This window comes from Coenobita brevimanus, chromosome 71 (genome assembly GCF_032717465.1).
Source record: "Coenobita brevimanus isolate Jiangsu-jjx chromosome 71, ASM3271746v2, whole genome shotgun sequence".
Taxonomy (NCBI): Eukaryota; Metazoa; Arthropoda; class Malacostraca; order Decapoda; family Coenobitidae; genus Coenobita; species Coenobita brevimanus.
In genome coordinates, this window is record NC_137024.1 from 51,527,539 (window position 1) to 51,543,475 (window position 15,937).

Genomic DNA, 15,937 nt, shown 5'->3' on the forward strand with positions numbered 1-15,937 from the left:
ACGATAGTCTCACATCCATATGTTAAAACTGGCACTAACACTCCCTCAAGTAAGCCTCATGCAGCTGCAACACCCAAGCCTCTGATTCTTATCAAGGCCTTCATTGCATCAGCTGCTTTTCTTCCTTGTGTCACTCTACTTTCAACTCCTTTTGCACATTTTCCTCTCTTTTCTATCACCGTACCCAGGTATTTGAACTCTCGCACCAATTCCAGTCTCTCTCCAGTCACTGTATCATCGTGCTGGGAGTCACCTTGTCTTTCAGTAACCATCACTTTACTCTTTTCTACATTTACTCACAAGGCATGACACTCACATACATCAGCAAAACTCTGCACTAGTCTACCAGGTTCTTGTCTGGTATTTGCAAGTAGTACTGCATCATTAGCATACAACACATTTCAGTTATTCCATCCATCACCATTCGTTACCAGCGTCATCCCCCTCTCCATTACTCATGTTTTTACTTGTTTCATCAGCCCATCCATCTATATATTGAACAGCCATGGGGACATCACACAACCTTGTCGCATGCTCACTCTGATCGTGAACCAATCACTTAGATGCCCATTAATCCTTACACATGCTTCACTGAATGGATGGGCTGATGAGACAAGTAAAAACATGAGTAATGGAGAGGGGGATGACGCTGGTAATGAATGGTGATGGATGGAATAACTGAAATGTGTTGTATGCTAATGATGCAGTACTACTTGCAAATACCAGACAAGAACCTGGTAGACTAGTGCAGAGTTTTGCTGATGTATGTGAGTGTCATGCCTTGTGAGTAAATGTAGAAAAGAGTAAAGTGATGGTTACTGAAAGACAAGGTGACACATGCCCCTGGGGGTAGGGGGGTCTGTCAAGAATACTCCCCCAGTATCCCTGCTTGTCGTAAAAGGCGACTAAAAGGGTTGGCGGAGGGTTAGTGCCCCTCCCCGGAAAACAACTAACTAAAAAAACAAACAATAAGCCTCGGACAAGGACTGACCAAACGTTGACGACCAAGGACCGGACAAAGGACATTGCAATTGGAACGTGGAATGTAAGAGGAGCAAATGATGAGGTGAAAGAGAGAGAGATTGTCCAGGTGCTTGAGGATGCGAAAGTGGATGTATGTGGAATAACTGAAACAAAATGGAGAGGAGAAAGTGTGAGAGAATGGGAGTACGGATGGGGTATATGTGCAGGAGTAGGTGGGAATAAGAGGGCAAAGGAAGGAGTGTGTATAGTTGTGAGTAAAAGATGGAAGAGGAGCATAAGACAGTATGGATCAGTTGGATCAAGGATTGTGTGGGTAAAGTTGAAAGTTGGAATACAAATGTGGGCGATTGTGTGTGTGTATGCGCCAACGCAAGATTGTGCTAGAAGAGTGAGAAAAGAGTTCTGGACAAATGTAGAAGTGTGCATGGAAAAGTTTGGAAGGAATGATAGAGTGTTTTTGATTGGTGATATGAATGGTGAAGTTGGGAATGTGAAGGTGGATGGAATAGTTGGTGAGTGGGGTGTGCCTGCTGAGATAGATGAGAATGGGAGTACGTTAGTGGACATTTGTGCTGGGAGGGGGTTGGTGATAGCCAATACCCTCTTCAGGCATAAAATGATCCACAGGTATACATGGCGAGTGATGAGAAGGGTGGGTGGTGAATTGAGTGAAAGGAAGGCAATGATTGATTATGTGTGTGTGGATGAAAGGATGCGAAGATGTATATTGGATGCAAGAGTTTATAGAGGTTGGGGGAGTGGACTTTCTGACCACTACTTGGTGGTGGCCAGAGTTAAAGTTCAAGTAAGATGGAGGAATAGAAGAAGGGAAAGACGAGAGGAAGGAGTAGTTGCAAGGAGAGTGGAAAGGTTACAAGAGGATGAGAAAAAGGCAGAGTATAAGAGAGAAGTGGAGGAACGATTGGGCAAATATGAGTTGGAGCAGATGGGGGACGTGGAAGGTGTGTGTAGAATATTTACAGAAGAAATATGTGCAGCATGTGATGTGGTGTGTGGAAGGAAGAGAAGATGGAGGGGGGTGCAAGGAACAGCGTGGTGGTCTGAAGAGGTGAAACGGGCTGTGGCACAAAAGAAGAAAGCATACAATGAATGGATGAGAAATAGGGACGTGGAAGAAGTTGAGAGGCGGAAGAGAGAGTTATATGTAGAAAGGAAGAGAGAGGTGAAAAGATTAGTAAGAGAGAGTAAGAAGAGAGTGGATGAGGAATTTGGAAGGAATTTGAGTGTAAAGTGGAGGGACTGTAAGAAAATGTTCTGGAAAGAGGTGAAAAGAGTAAGACAGGGTGGAAGTGAAGTTAGCAGGGGAGTGAAAGATAAAAATGGTAGATTACTAGTGGAGAAGGGAGAAAAAGTGAGCAGATGGAGAGAACACTTTAAGGAATTGTTGAACGTGGAGGATGGAAGTAATGCAAGTATAAGTGGCTGGGGAATGGCTGGGAGAAGGAGGGAGGTGAGAAGACAGGAAGAAATCAGTAGGATAGAAGTTGTGGAAGCAATGAAGAAAGTTAAATCAGGGAAAGCCCCAGGAATTGATGGAGTGTGTGGTGAAATGTTGAAGCATGGGGGAGAGATAGTAGTAGAATGGATGTGGAAGATGTGCAGATTGGCCTGGGAGGAAGGTAGAGTCCCGGAGGATTGGAAGTCAGGTATAATTATTCCCTTGTACAAAGGAAAAGGGGAAAAAGAAGTGTGTGGTAATCATAGGAGCATTTGTCTTCTTAGTATAATAGGAAAAGTGTATGGTAGGATACTTATTGACAGAGTTAGAGAAAGAACAGAGAAATTAGTTGGAGAAGAACAGGGAGGCTTTAGGAAGGGAAGAGGTTGTGTAGATCAGATATTCATTCTCAGATCTTTAGTGGAAAAGTTTCTAGAGAAGGGAAAGAAGTTGTGTGCAGCTTTCATGGATTTGGAGAAAGCATATGACAGGGTGGATAGACTAGGATTGTGGAAAGTGTTAAGAATATATGGAATAGATGGGAAGTTGTTGAATGCTGTGAAGAGTATGTACGATGGTGCGAAGGCTGCAGTGCATGTGGATGGTGAACTAAGTGAATTTTTCTCTTTGAAAGTTGGGTTGAAACAGGGATGTGTCATGTCTCCATGGTTGTTCAATCTGTACATGGATGGGGTAATAAAAGAGGTACAAGGTAAGGTAGTGGATGTTGGAGTGGCCCTGGTGAGAGAGGATAGTGTTTGGAAACTCTCTGTACTGTTGTTTGCAGATGATACCGTGTTGTTGAGTGAAGACGAAGGAGAGCTGCAAGGCTTGGTGGATGAGTTTGAGAGAGTGTGTAGGAAACGGAATCTAAAGGTGAATGTAGGGAAGAGTAAAGTGATGGTCTTTGAGAGAGGAGAAGTCAGTGAATGTACAGCGAGGTTGGATGGTGAGGAATTGGAAAATGTGAGTACGTTTAAGTACTTGGGTAGTGTGATGAGTAAGGATGGAGGTTTGGAGGGTGAAGTGCTTGAAAGGGTACAGCAGGGAAGAAAGGTTGCTGGTTCTTTGAAAGCAGTGATAAGAAACAGGGAAGTGAGCATGGAAGTGAAAAAGTTACTACATGACAGTATTGTGATACCAACTCTAACGTACGGAAGTGAAGCGTGGACGTTGTCGGAAGGACACAAGTCAAGAGTGAGAGCCGTGGAAATGAGTTATTTAAGAGGAGCCTGTGGAGTCACATGGAGAGACAGGCTGACGAATGAGGATATAAAGGAGCGTTGTGGTGTTGATGTGGATGTGATAGGAAGCGTTATGAGGAACACATTGAGGTGGTTTGGCCATGTGGAGAGGATGGAGGGTGAAAGACTGACGAAGAGAGTGTATGTGAGTGAGGTGGAGGGGGAAAGAGGGAGGGGGAGGCCGAGGATGAGATGGAGAGATGGGGTGGAGAGGTATATGAGAGAGGGGGGTGTGAGTTGGGAGCAGGGGAGTGAAATGGCGGGGGACAGGGCGACTTGGAGGCGATTTGTTTGTGGCCACCCCAAACGGGATTGAGGCGTCTGGCAATAGATAGATAGATAGATGCTTCACTACCATAACAAAAAATTCTTCATGCCACCTAGCAACTTACCATCTACACCGTGCATGCACAAAACTTTCCACAATCCTTCTCTGTCCACTTTATTGTATGCTTTTTCCAGATCCATGAATGCCATAAACACCTTGTGGTCTTTCTCATGAGCCTTCTCTGCTATCTTTCTCTCTGCAAATATTTGATCCACACATCCTCTGCCACTCCTAAAGCCACCCTGTTCATTACTCACTAGGACTTCTGATATGTCTCTTACTTTCTCTATAGTAATTCTTCCATATACTATACCTTTCCAACCACACTTAATAAACTTATGCCACGATAATTCTAGCACTCACTTCGCTTACCTTTATTTTTGTACAGGGGTACAATCACAGCTTTTTTCCACTCTGCTGGCACAGTTTCACTCATGCATGCCTTCTTACATATCTCCAACAAGCACTTCATTCCACTCATTCCACTATACTTAATCATTTCCGCATACACCTCATCTCATCAACCCCAGCTGCTTTCCCATTTTTCAGCTGCTTCACAGCACTCTTCGCCTGTGTGAGTGTCATGTCTCCTGGCACTGCATTCCTTTTCTGCACACCCCCAAAACCAATCATGTTTATAGCCGCCCTGCTCTCTCTGTTCCCATTCATCAGGCTTTCACAATATTCTTTACATCTGGTCCTTACTTCATCCCCGTGAGTTAATAATATACCACCTACATCCTTCACACCATCACATTTCTTTTCACTTTCACTTCTACATTTCTACATCTCTTTCCAGAATAACTTCCTATTTTCAGAGTAGTTTGCATTCATTTTTCTTCCTAGATCGTCATTTACGTCCTCCTTTTTCGTCTTCACTAGTCCTTTTATGTGCTTCTTGCTTTCAACATATTCAGTTCTTATTTCAACTGAACTCCTGTTGTGTAACCACTCTAGCCACTTCTTCCTCTTTTCCTCCACTGCTCTCTTAACCTCATCATCCCACCATGCCATACCTTTCTTCTTTGTTGTTACTCTTGCCACACCACACACTGCTTTAGCATTCCAAGCTAAGCAATCCCTAAATGCATTCCACAGGCTGTTCGGATCCATTTCATTCCAGATCACTGATTCAAACTCTTCCTCTACCTTGGTCCTGTAATCATCTGCCATTTCTTTGATCCTCTGCTTCTCAACTTTCAGTCTTTCTTCATGACTGCTCCTCTCTCTCTTGATCCACCTCACTCCTCTCAGTTTGATCTTGCTTACCACAATCATATGATCAGACAGACCTCTACATCGTCCTCTCACGGCCCTCCTATCAGTAACCATTCCCGGCATCAACCTCTCTACGAGCACGAACTCAATCAGGCTTCTTTCAGCATGATCCCTTTTTCCACTATACCTTGTATATTTATGTGCATCATTTTGTTTGAAATACGAGTTACAAATGCACAACCTCCTCTCCTGACACATACTTTAGTTGCTTCCCATTATCATTTTCTCCTGGTATTCCATTACAACCCATAATGTTATCCTCAGGACCAGTGCCTACTCTTCCATTCATATCACCCATTACGATCGATATATAGCATCTGGGAATTTTTCCCACTACTTCATCCAGCACATCCCAAAACCTATCTTTCTCTCACTCCTGTCCTCACATAGTGCATACACTACAATCACAGCCACTTTTACCTTCTCTAACTTGAATTTGACATACATACACCTCGAGCTGACACATGTGTAGTCTCTTATTCCACTATGCCACACCTCATTCATCAGCAAAACAACTCCTTCCCTGCATCTTCCTCACCCATTTATGCCCGATCTTTCACATTTCACACCCTCCCACTCCTCCACTTCACACCATTTCACATAATGCCATCACGGCATATCTCGCACTCTTGAACACATTCCCCACTTCCATCCTCTTGCTCTCCTCATTCACACCTTTCACATTGCACATGGCCATGTGAATATGCCCATTTGGTTGGATCCCTGGGCAGGTATTGGGCCGTCTGAGGCTGTCTGAAACAACTGCCATGATTAAGTGATTTTGGATAGGGGAATCTGGGGGACACTTAACCCTGCCAGAAACCTCGGTTATATGGTTACCCCACCCAGCATGGTAAATGGTTTCCTGGATACAGGAAACCATTTGGCTTGTCACTCAATTTAGAGATCATAAGGTTTCTCTGCACTGAGTGAGTGGATGATGGGTGCCCCCATCCCTGTGTTTACATATCCTCCAGTTGCACAGAACACAATTTACATGACAGTATAAACCTCTACTTCAGTCCCATATGCATGGCTCTGATTCTGTTTACAATAAAGCCCCAAGTTAGGTGCATCTTCGTTCTTGGTTTCATGGTTAGCGGTGGCCTGCAAATATTCCTAAACACCACATTTCACGTGAAAACCCCCGGTTAACAGCGAAAAACCTAAACAAACTGCGCATGCGGAAAACAATTGTCACTTGTTCGCCACCATTGCCTCAGAAGAGATGCAGCACAGGATGGATACGTTGTGTGGAGAGGTGGAGGCAGCAGAGGCAAAAGGAGGGCGAAGATGCCAGAGGTGGCGGGGCACAGTAGCCTCACCACCTGCCTCAGAAATTACACCCCCATCTCTTCAATTAAGTGCTTCACTTCAGCCTTCCAAGTGAGTTTCCTGTTATGTATTTTGTATTAATACTCATTTCTTTTCAGGTGTGATCAGTAAATTTTACATTGCATAAATGGGTTTTTGGGGGAGTTGGCATGGGACCCGGAACCAATTAGCCTATTTCCCATAGGATCAATGCTCTAACTTTAGCTGTTTCATGGTTCACGGTACTTTTCATAGAACCAATTGGGCACAAAAGTTGGGGCTTTACTGTACGTGGAAAAATTGCTGACTGTCATTCCATTTTTGCATACTGACATTTATAATACTCACCCAGACAAGCGTCTGATGATTTTGAGCATTTGGAGGCCCAGCCACAGGCCTTGGGGAGTTAGAACCATTACTAACTTCCCCTGCTCTGACCCATCAGCCTCAGATACCCAATACCTCCTTTAAAAAAATAAGTATCATATGTCAAGATGAGTTAAAATTCCACTTCCAGACCACTTATTATCATGTTCATTTGGTATTTCTTAAGCCCAGTGATGATTAGAGTGTGTTTTTTTGTATGTATTCGGTAGGGATAAATAGGGATTTGGCAAAAATTCTGGCATATCATCCCCCACATTAGCCAATAACACTGGCTCTTATGACATGATTTGCGTATTTCCATTTGTACAGTAGGCTTTAACTCCAATTTTAACCACATAGACTGATGGTCTGCTGTACTTTGATAACCATGAAGATATGTTTTTGGTTCTCAAAGAAGTAAAGTATTGTAGTTTAGAGTGATTTTCATGGCATATTAAAACAGTGTGTAATACTAGAAAATCAGATACCATTATCATAGCTTTAATTTTTTTTTTCCTTGAAGGCTGTAGGTGAAGTGGAGCAGATCCTCTGGGGAGAAACATCACGACGAACTGTGAAGAGCTGCCTTTATAGTATTCATCTACGCCCACGTCTGGTGTTGCACAACCTCCTTCCAGTACCGTTATCCCTTGAGCCACCTGGCACGCTTGCCTCGTGCGTCCTTCTGCCTGGCACTTCAGTACATCTCACCAAGGCCCAGCCGGGTGCCATGTATCTTCAGCTCCAGGTTTTTGACTAATTTTCACTCTTATTTATTTAATTATTTAGTTTTAAAAATGTAGTATGGATAAGTATTTGACACCATAAGCCGTAATATAATGTAACATTAAAGCTGCAGTGAAGATTGCTGTGAAGAGATTGAAGACGGGAAGGCAGTAGGTGTTGATGAGGTGTAAGTGCAAGTGATAAAATGTAATGGCAAATAGTGGTGTGCTGAGAGTGGATAGTATAAGAAACGTAGTGATCTACAAATGATGTAAAGAAATCTTTTGATAACAGGTAAAAAAAATTGTGCTGAAATGATGGTCAGATGGAGAAAATGAATTTAGATAGGGAGATGAAGCAAGAATATGTGTGTTAGTGCTGCTCATGTGCATGCAGTGGCCAATTAATATTGTTATCTGAATTAGAGTGGAAAAAATGTTATGGTAATCAGTATTAAATTACATCATGTTGGTAGGTGGGGACACCCACCATTCACTTATTCAGTGTAGTGATGCCTTTAGATGACTCTGCACTAAATGACAAGCCAAATGGTTTCTTGTAGCCAAGAAACCATTTATCACAACATGCTTAGTGGCAACCATAAAACCAAATGACGCTTGGGCCTGTATTTATCATTTGCTGTGAAAGTTCACAAGGGCCCTTGTGAATTTGCAAGCCAGTGAACCATTCACAAATTTGTGAACAACTGTAAGAGATTTATCAAGCTTGTGAAATGCTCCTAACACTGTAAACTCATCCCAGTGGTGTGGTAAATCTGCTATCTGTGTGGGGATCTTTTAAGGAGTTAGGAATCATTCATAAAAGGTGAGTTGGCAACAGCATAAACATCAACAGTGAACCTCAGCATCTGCTGACCAAGGAATTTTTGATCACAGAAAGGCTTCCTCACTTAATACAGTTATGGAGAGTTAAGGAAAATATACTGTTTAAACTGGGAAGGAATTATGTTCTTGACAGACATGATGAGAAATGAGAGAACCAACTACTTTACAGCAGTCATAATTGCTTTATGATAGGGTTGCGTCAAGCGAAAACCTGTTGCATAACGATTTATTTCCAATGCATCATGGGTTCAGTGAGGTTAGGGAGGGTGTCATTGATGAGCTGAAGTAGATGAGAATGGTATTGCTTTGGTGGACATCTGTGCTGGTAAGAGGTTGGCAATAGCCAACACCTACTTTCATCATAAGATGATCCACCGGTATACATGGAGAGTAATGAGGAGGATGGATGGTGAACTTGTTGAATGAAAGGCAATGATAGACTACGTGTGTGTGGATGAATGAATGAGAAGACAAGTGTTCGATGCAAGAGTGTGGAGAGGTTGGGGGAATGGAGTCTCGGACCATCACTTAGTGATGGCCAAGGTAAAGCTGCAAAGAAAGTGGTTGAGGAGACGAAGGGTAAGACAGGAGGAAGCAGCACCTGTGAGAACAGTGGAGAAATTGCAAGATAGTGAGAAAATGACAGAGTATAAGAGCATAGTGGAAGAAAGATTGGGAAGGTATGAGCTAGAGCAGATGGAAGGGGTGGAAGACGTATGTAAGATATTCACGGAAGAGATAGGCGCAGCGTGTGAGGCGGTTTGTGGAGTGAGGAGGAGATGCAAGGGTGTGCAAGGGACAGCATGATGGAATGATGAGGTGAAATGAGCTGTGGAACAAAAGAAGAAGGCATATAGTGAATGGTTAGTGAGTAGAGGTAGGGGAGAAGATGAGAGAGAGAAGAGAGAGGTATATGTGAGCGGGAGAAGGGAGGTTAAGAGACTGGTGAAGGAGAGTAAGAAGGAAGTGGATGAAGAGTTTGGGACGAATCTGAGTGTGAAATGGAGGAAGAGTAAGAAAGTGTTTTGGAAGGAGGTAAAGAAAATAAGGCAGTGTGAAAAGGGAAATAGTAGGGGAGTGAAAGACAGGAATAATAGATTGTTGGTGGAGAAGAGAGAGAAATTGAGGGGATGGAAGGAGCACTTCGAGGATTTGTTGAATGTAGAGAGAGAGAGCAGTGTGAGTATAAGTGGTTGGGGAATGGGTGGGAGAAGAAGAGAGGAGAGGAGGGAGCAAGAGATCAGTAGGGCGGAAGTAGTGGAGGCAATGAAGAAGATTAAATTGGGAAAGGCCCCAGGAATTGATGGAGTGTGTGGTGAAATGCCTAGGTATGGGGGTGAGATTGTTGTGGAGTGGATATGGAAGTTGTGTAGATTGGCTTGGGAAGAGGGAAGGGTTCCAGAGGACTGGAAATTAGGTATAATTGTTCCTAACAAAGGAAAAGGGGAGAGAGAAGTATGTGGTAACCATAGGGGTATTTGCCTTCTTAGTGTGACTGGTAAAATATGTGGTAGAATACTCATTGATAGGGTTAGGCATATGACAGAGGAGCTAGTTGGAGAAGAACAAGGGGGATTTAGGAAAGGAAAAGGGTGTGTAGATCAGATATTTGTTTTAAGATGTTTAGTGGAGAAGTATCTAGAGAAGGAAAGGAAAGTGTATGCTGCCTTCATGGACTTGGAGAAAGCTTATGACAGAATAGATAGGCAAGGTATGTGGAAGGTATTAAGAATATATGGAGTAGAGGGGAAATTGTTGAGTGCTGTGAAGAGTATGTACGAGGGAGCTAGGGCTACAGTGTGAGTGGATGGTGAGCTGAGTGAGTTCTTTGATCTCAATGTGGGACTGAAACAGGGTTGTGTGATGTCTCCATGGCTGTTTAATATATACATGGATGGGGTTGTAAAGGAGGTGCAAGGTAGGGCAGTGAATGTGGGGGTGGCTCTAAAGAATGAGGATGAGATTTGGAAGATTCCGGTGTTGCTGTTTGCTAATGATACAGTATTGTTGAGTGAAGGTGAATGGGAGTTGCAAGGTTTGGTGAATGAATTTGGGACAGTGTGTAGGAGGAGGAATCTGAAAGTTAATGTAAACAAAAGTAAAGTTATGGTGTTTGAGAGGAATGAAGTCTCAGAGTGTGCAGTGAGGTTGGATGGTGAGGATATGGAGAATGTGAGTGCATTCAAGTACTTGGGTAGTGTGATGAGTAAGGATGGAACTTTGGGGGATGAAGTGTGTGAAAGGGTACAGCAGGGAAGGAAGGTTGTTGGTACACTGAAAGCAGTGATGAGAAATAGGGAGGTGAGTATGGAAGTTAAGAAGTCACTGCATGATAGTATTGTGATCCCTACCCTGACGTATGGAAGCAAGGCGTGGACCTTGCAAGAGGGGAACAAGTCAAGAGTGAGAGCAGTGGAAATGAGTTACTTGAGAGGAGCATGTGGAGTGACGTGGAGGGACAGGTTGACGAATGAAGAAGTGAAGGAATGTTGTGGGGTGGATGTGCTTGCCCCAAATAGGAATCTCATAGTAAGTGAAAGTTAGAGGACCAGGCAAACTGGACAGTGAGAAATAGTGAATGGAAACATTCATTGGAGACTGGTGCAAAGCAGTAAGTATGAGAAGTATATCATCTGAATATACTGCCTAAGAGCCTGATGGGACCAGTTAGGGCCAGGGGAAAGATATAACTATCACTGAAACCTCAAAAGGGAGTAGTGGTTGATCTGAGTTGCTCCTTTCAGCTCCATAGTGCTGTGTTTCTTAACATAAGAGACATGAACAGTTTCCAGGAGGGGAGGGGGGGTGGCGAGGACCCAGGAAGGTGGTGGAGAGGTAAATCTTATGATGGCATTGGTATAAGTAGGTGAATGTTTTGCTACTCCAACAGTACATTTACTAAGATTGATGCCCAAGTCAATGGGATAGTGTAGCTTGTGATTGTCAGGGTGGCCAGGAGCAGTAAAAGGAGTCATTGAGATAGAAATATTTTTTGTTGAAATGTCTTAGATCAGCTTTTCACTTAATAATATATGGACACAACATGACAGAGCAACCCTTACTTCAGCTGCTGGATTACCTGTCACGGGATTGGGTGTGTGGAAAGCCTGTGGAAGCAGATCCTCCTGAGTTGAGTGTGTGGACCTTCGAATCTCGTGGAGATGTAGTTGGCGGGCCTCTCTACTTAGACCTGGGGATGCTGGCCTCACGTTCACGATGTACACTTGCACTTAGCCTCTACTGCCCTTTCTGGATGGTGAACAAGACAGGCCTCATGCTTACATATAGGGTATGTATAGTGTACAGTTTAAAATAGACCTTGTACATATGCTGTAATATGTATTTAGGAATTATTCATAATATCAGTAGAAGTAAATGTATATTCATTATACTGTGATACTCTTGTACAGTACAAAGCTAATAACTTTATTACAGTGGGTGCATATTAACACCCTTTTTATCTGTTTATGTACTGATCAGTCGTTTTTCCTTCATTCTTTCCTCTTCCTTATGCCTGTGGGTGACTTTACACTCCCTCTTCCTTCCTTCCTTTTTTTTTTTTTTTTCCTCCTCCTTCTGCCTATGGGTGACTCTACACTGAGCGACAAGCCAAATGGTTTCCTGTACACCAGGAAACCATTTACTATGCTGGGTGGTGATTATATAACCAAATTATGGTGTCTGGTGTTGTAGTGGGGGGAGGTGGTGGCTTAATTGGTAGAGAGGTGGCCTGCAGTCCTGCTGGACCCAGGTTCAAATCCCCGCTGGGGCAGGGAACAGTTTAAGGATTTGAATTTCGTAAAAACAGACTTTACCAATCTACCAGAAGACCCGCTGACATGTCGTAAAAATACTCCCGCTAATACCAATACACCAGTCCTGCATGAGACAGCCCTAGCATGTATTCAATATGGATAGTGGGTGTTAACGCCGAAGTGGTGACTTGTAGAGGTGTATTGTATGTAGAGGACTACTGGGCCTTGGGAGCAGGCTGTGAAAACCTATGCCCAGAGTTGGACACATAAAAAAAAAAAAAAAAAATTAAGGCACACCAATTGGAGTGAGCCCGTGCAGGATCATGTCCAAGGGATGGTTGGGATTTATTGCTCATGTAATTCCACTCAGGGATGTGTGAGGCTGGTCACTTTCATATTAAAAGTCAGAACCAACTTGCCCTGGGCTCCTACGCTCCTCATGGGGCAACGCAGGATTAGATGATGATGATGGTGATGGTGATGATGATTATGTACTGATGTAATTAACTCATTGTGTCCGGCATATATTCTCGCCAACCCTTCTCGCAGCTGGGCATTCCTGAGAAAATTGTCTATTTTAAACCTTTATATCTCAGCTAATACTTAACCAGAAATAAAAAACTAAGTGTCACAGTGCTCAACAATCCTTTGACTTCAAGCTGATGACCTCAAAGTGTCCGTCAAGGGCATGTAAATCAGAGAAAGAGAGTGGGGAAAGAGGGCAATTTTTGTTGTTTTTTTGCCCGTGTCTGTATGCATGGCAGATGTTTGATGACACAACTAAGGCCCTCCACAATAATAAGACTTCCAGAAGACCGCAGTCCACCACAAACACCATTTCCATATACATTTTTCAAAAATGTGGCGGGAGTGCTGGTTTGAGTCTGGTAACCATAGCAACGACCCTGAGGCAAGCTGCCTCAGGTACAGGCACGGTCGCTTGCTCACCTCACCACCGCTTTACTACCACCGCCTCACACACACACACACACACACACACACACACACACACACACAAGAGGTCTTGTTTTAAATTTAAAATAATGAAAGTTAATAGACTACCAAAAATGTAAAGATTTATTGGCTAGAGTATACATGAATGTTTGTAGTATTTTTCGGTAACAGCAGTTCTGGAAATTTAACCAGCATCAAACATGGCCGAAAATGTAAACAATGAGGGACTTGAATTTCAAGGATTTGATGGAAATACCAATTTCATGGACCTGGTTAAAACATTAATTATGAGGATTTGTGAACTTGAAAAGAAAGTAGAGAATCTACTGATAAAGGATGTGTCTGAAAATACGAAGACTACCATACAGAGTCTGATCCAGTCCAATGAGACAGCGAATGAAGAGATTAGAAATTTGAAGCGTGAAAATGTCGAATTGAGGAGGAAACTAGAAGAGAGTACTAATAAAATGGAGAAGGTGAGTAGTGTATTAGAAGAACTTAAGGCAAAGTGGGCACACGTAGAAGAAGAACAGAAAGAAGTGGTCAGCTTAAAAGAAATCATCCAGGAAGAAAGGGAAATGAACAAGAAAAAAACGGAAGAAAATGTAGTGAAAATACTGAAGAAAAAAGAGAAAATAGTGAGAGAAACAGTAGAAAGGAACAGATGTGTGGTAATATTTGGAAACAGGGAAGAGGAAGAAAAGGTTAGGTTCGTAAGACTCGAGAGAGATACGAACCTGGTGAGAGGAATATTAGGCAAGATTGACCCCGAAGGAGACAAGTGGGTACAAGAAATTGAGGAAGTAAGGAGAATAGGGCCTTATAAGAAAGGGGAAACAAGACCAATGAGAGTCAAGTTTACATCAGAAAGTGTAATAAATGAGATACTTAAAGTGACTTGGAAATTAAGCGAAGAGGCAGGGATGGAAAATATTATAATAAGAAAAGATTTGAATGAAGAAGAAAGAGAAGTTTTAAAATCATTGAAGGAAGAAGTAAAGGAAAAAAATGATAAGAGGACAGAGGAAGAATGTAATACTTTTTTTTGGAGAGTAATGGATATGAAAGTAAGGAAGTGGTATTTAAGGAAATAGAAGTGAAGGAAACTAAGGGGGATGGCTGTGAAAGATCAGAAGTTGAGGAAGTGGTACAGACAGAGAGTAGGAGAGAAGAGAGTATTAAAAACGTCAAAAATAATTTGAAGGTGATATATACTAATGTTGATGGTTTCATATCGACAAGGATCGAAATTAACGATTTCTTGAGAGAACATGAACCTGATGTCATGTGCTTTGTAAAGACCAAATTAAGAGAAGATATTGATGTTCATTTGGGAGATGGTAAATACAAACTGTGGAGAAAAGACAGAAAAGAAAAAACGGGAGGAGGAGTGATGATAGCAGTGAAGAACAACATAAATGTAGATACTGTGGAAATGCGAGAAGGCAGGGCTGAAGTGATATATATGAAATTAGAAACTGGAGAGAATGTTAAGAGAGAGATGGCAGTAGTGTATGTTCCCCCAAAGACGAGAGCATGGAAGGATGACGAATACCATGAGATGTTGTCAGATATGGCTAGCTATTTACAAAAAATAATTGAGAAAAGCAATAATATAATTTTGGTGGGTGACTTTAATTGTAAAGAGGTGAACTGGGAGGAATGGTACTCGGGAGGTGGCGAGGATTCATGGGGCACTGTGTTATTAAATATAATAATGAATAATGTGATGATGCAATGGGTCAAAGAAGAGACACGGTTTCGAGGTGAGGACACACCAGCAAGGATAGATTTACTGTTTACCAAAGAACTCGATGTAATAGAATCATTGAAATATCTCTGTCCTTTAGGAAAAAGTGATCATGTGGTCATTGAGTTCCAGATGTTAATAGGGAACATTGAGCCAAGAGATGAGCTTCATAGACAGGGAAGATACAACTTTGGGAAAGCAAATTTTACAGGATTGAGAAGCTTTTTTGAAAATGCGGATTGGAAAAAATTAAGAGAGATAAGGCGTGGAACAATTGGAGAAAGAGAGGTAACAACAGAACAAAGGAAGAATATAAAAGAACAAAAAATGAATACACAAGAATACGTAGAGAAGAAGAAAGGAATTTTGAAAAAGGTATAATAGACAAATGCAAGGATGAACCCAAACTGTTTTATAGATTTGTTAATGGCAAACTGAAACAAAGGGAAGGAATCACCAAACTGAAAGTAGAAGGAGAGGTCTATAAGGATGCGGCAATGCAAGCAGAAATAACGAACAAACGTTTCCAGTCAGTTTTCACTAAAGAAAAGGAGCTTGTGGAAGGGGAGGGAATGATTAGAAATGTTCTGGTGATAAAAGATATAAAAGTGGAGGTACAGGAAGTGTATAAATTACTGGAAACTCAAGATGTAAGGAAAGCCCCAGGACCTGGTGGAATTTCTAATTGGGTACTGAAGGAATGCAGAGAACAACTGGCGGATAAAATTCACAGTTTAATCGTATGCTCACTGGAAGAGGGGAAAGTGCCACAAGAATGGAAGAGGGCAAATGTGGTACCAATTTACAAGGGAGGAAACAGGGAAGAACCCCTGAATTATAGACCAGTGTCTTTAACCAGCATGGTCGCAAAATTGTGTGAGAGAATCCTGAAAGACAGATGGATAAAATATCTGGAAGAGATGAATATTTTGGC

General features: G+C 42.3%; 1 protein-coding gene across 1 annotated transcript in view; it reads left to right on the forward strand.

Annotated features, from left to right (window-relative positions):
• Vps13 (vacuolar protein sorting 13C) overlaps positions 1-15,937 on the forward strand; it is a 1,164,731-nt gene that overhangs the window by 827,687 nt on the left and 321,107 nt on the right. The window contains exons 55-56 of the mRNA XM_080277871.1: positions 7,497-7,721; positions 11,612-11,833. Of these exons, the coding sequence (XP_080133997.1) occupies positions 7,497-7,721; positions 11,612-11,833 (447 nt within the window). The remainder of the gene's footprint in view (positions 1-7,496; positions 7,722-11,611; positions 11,834-15,937) is intronic.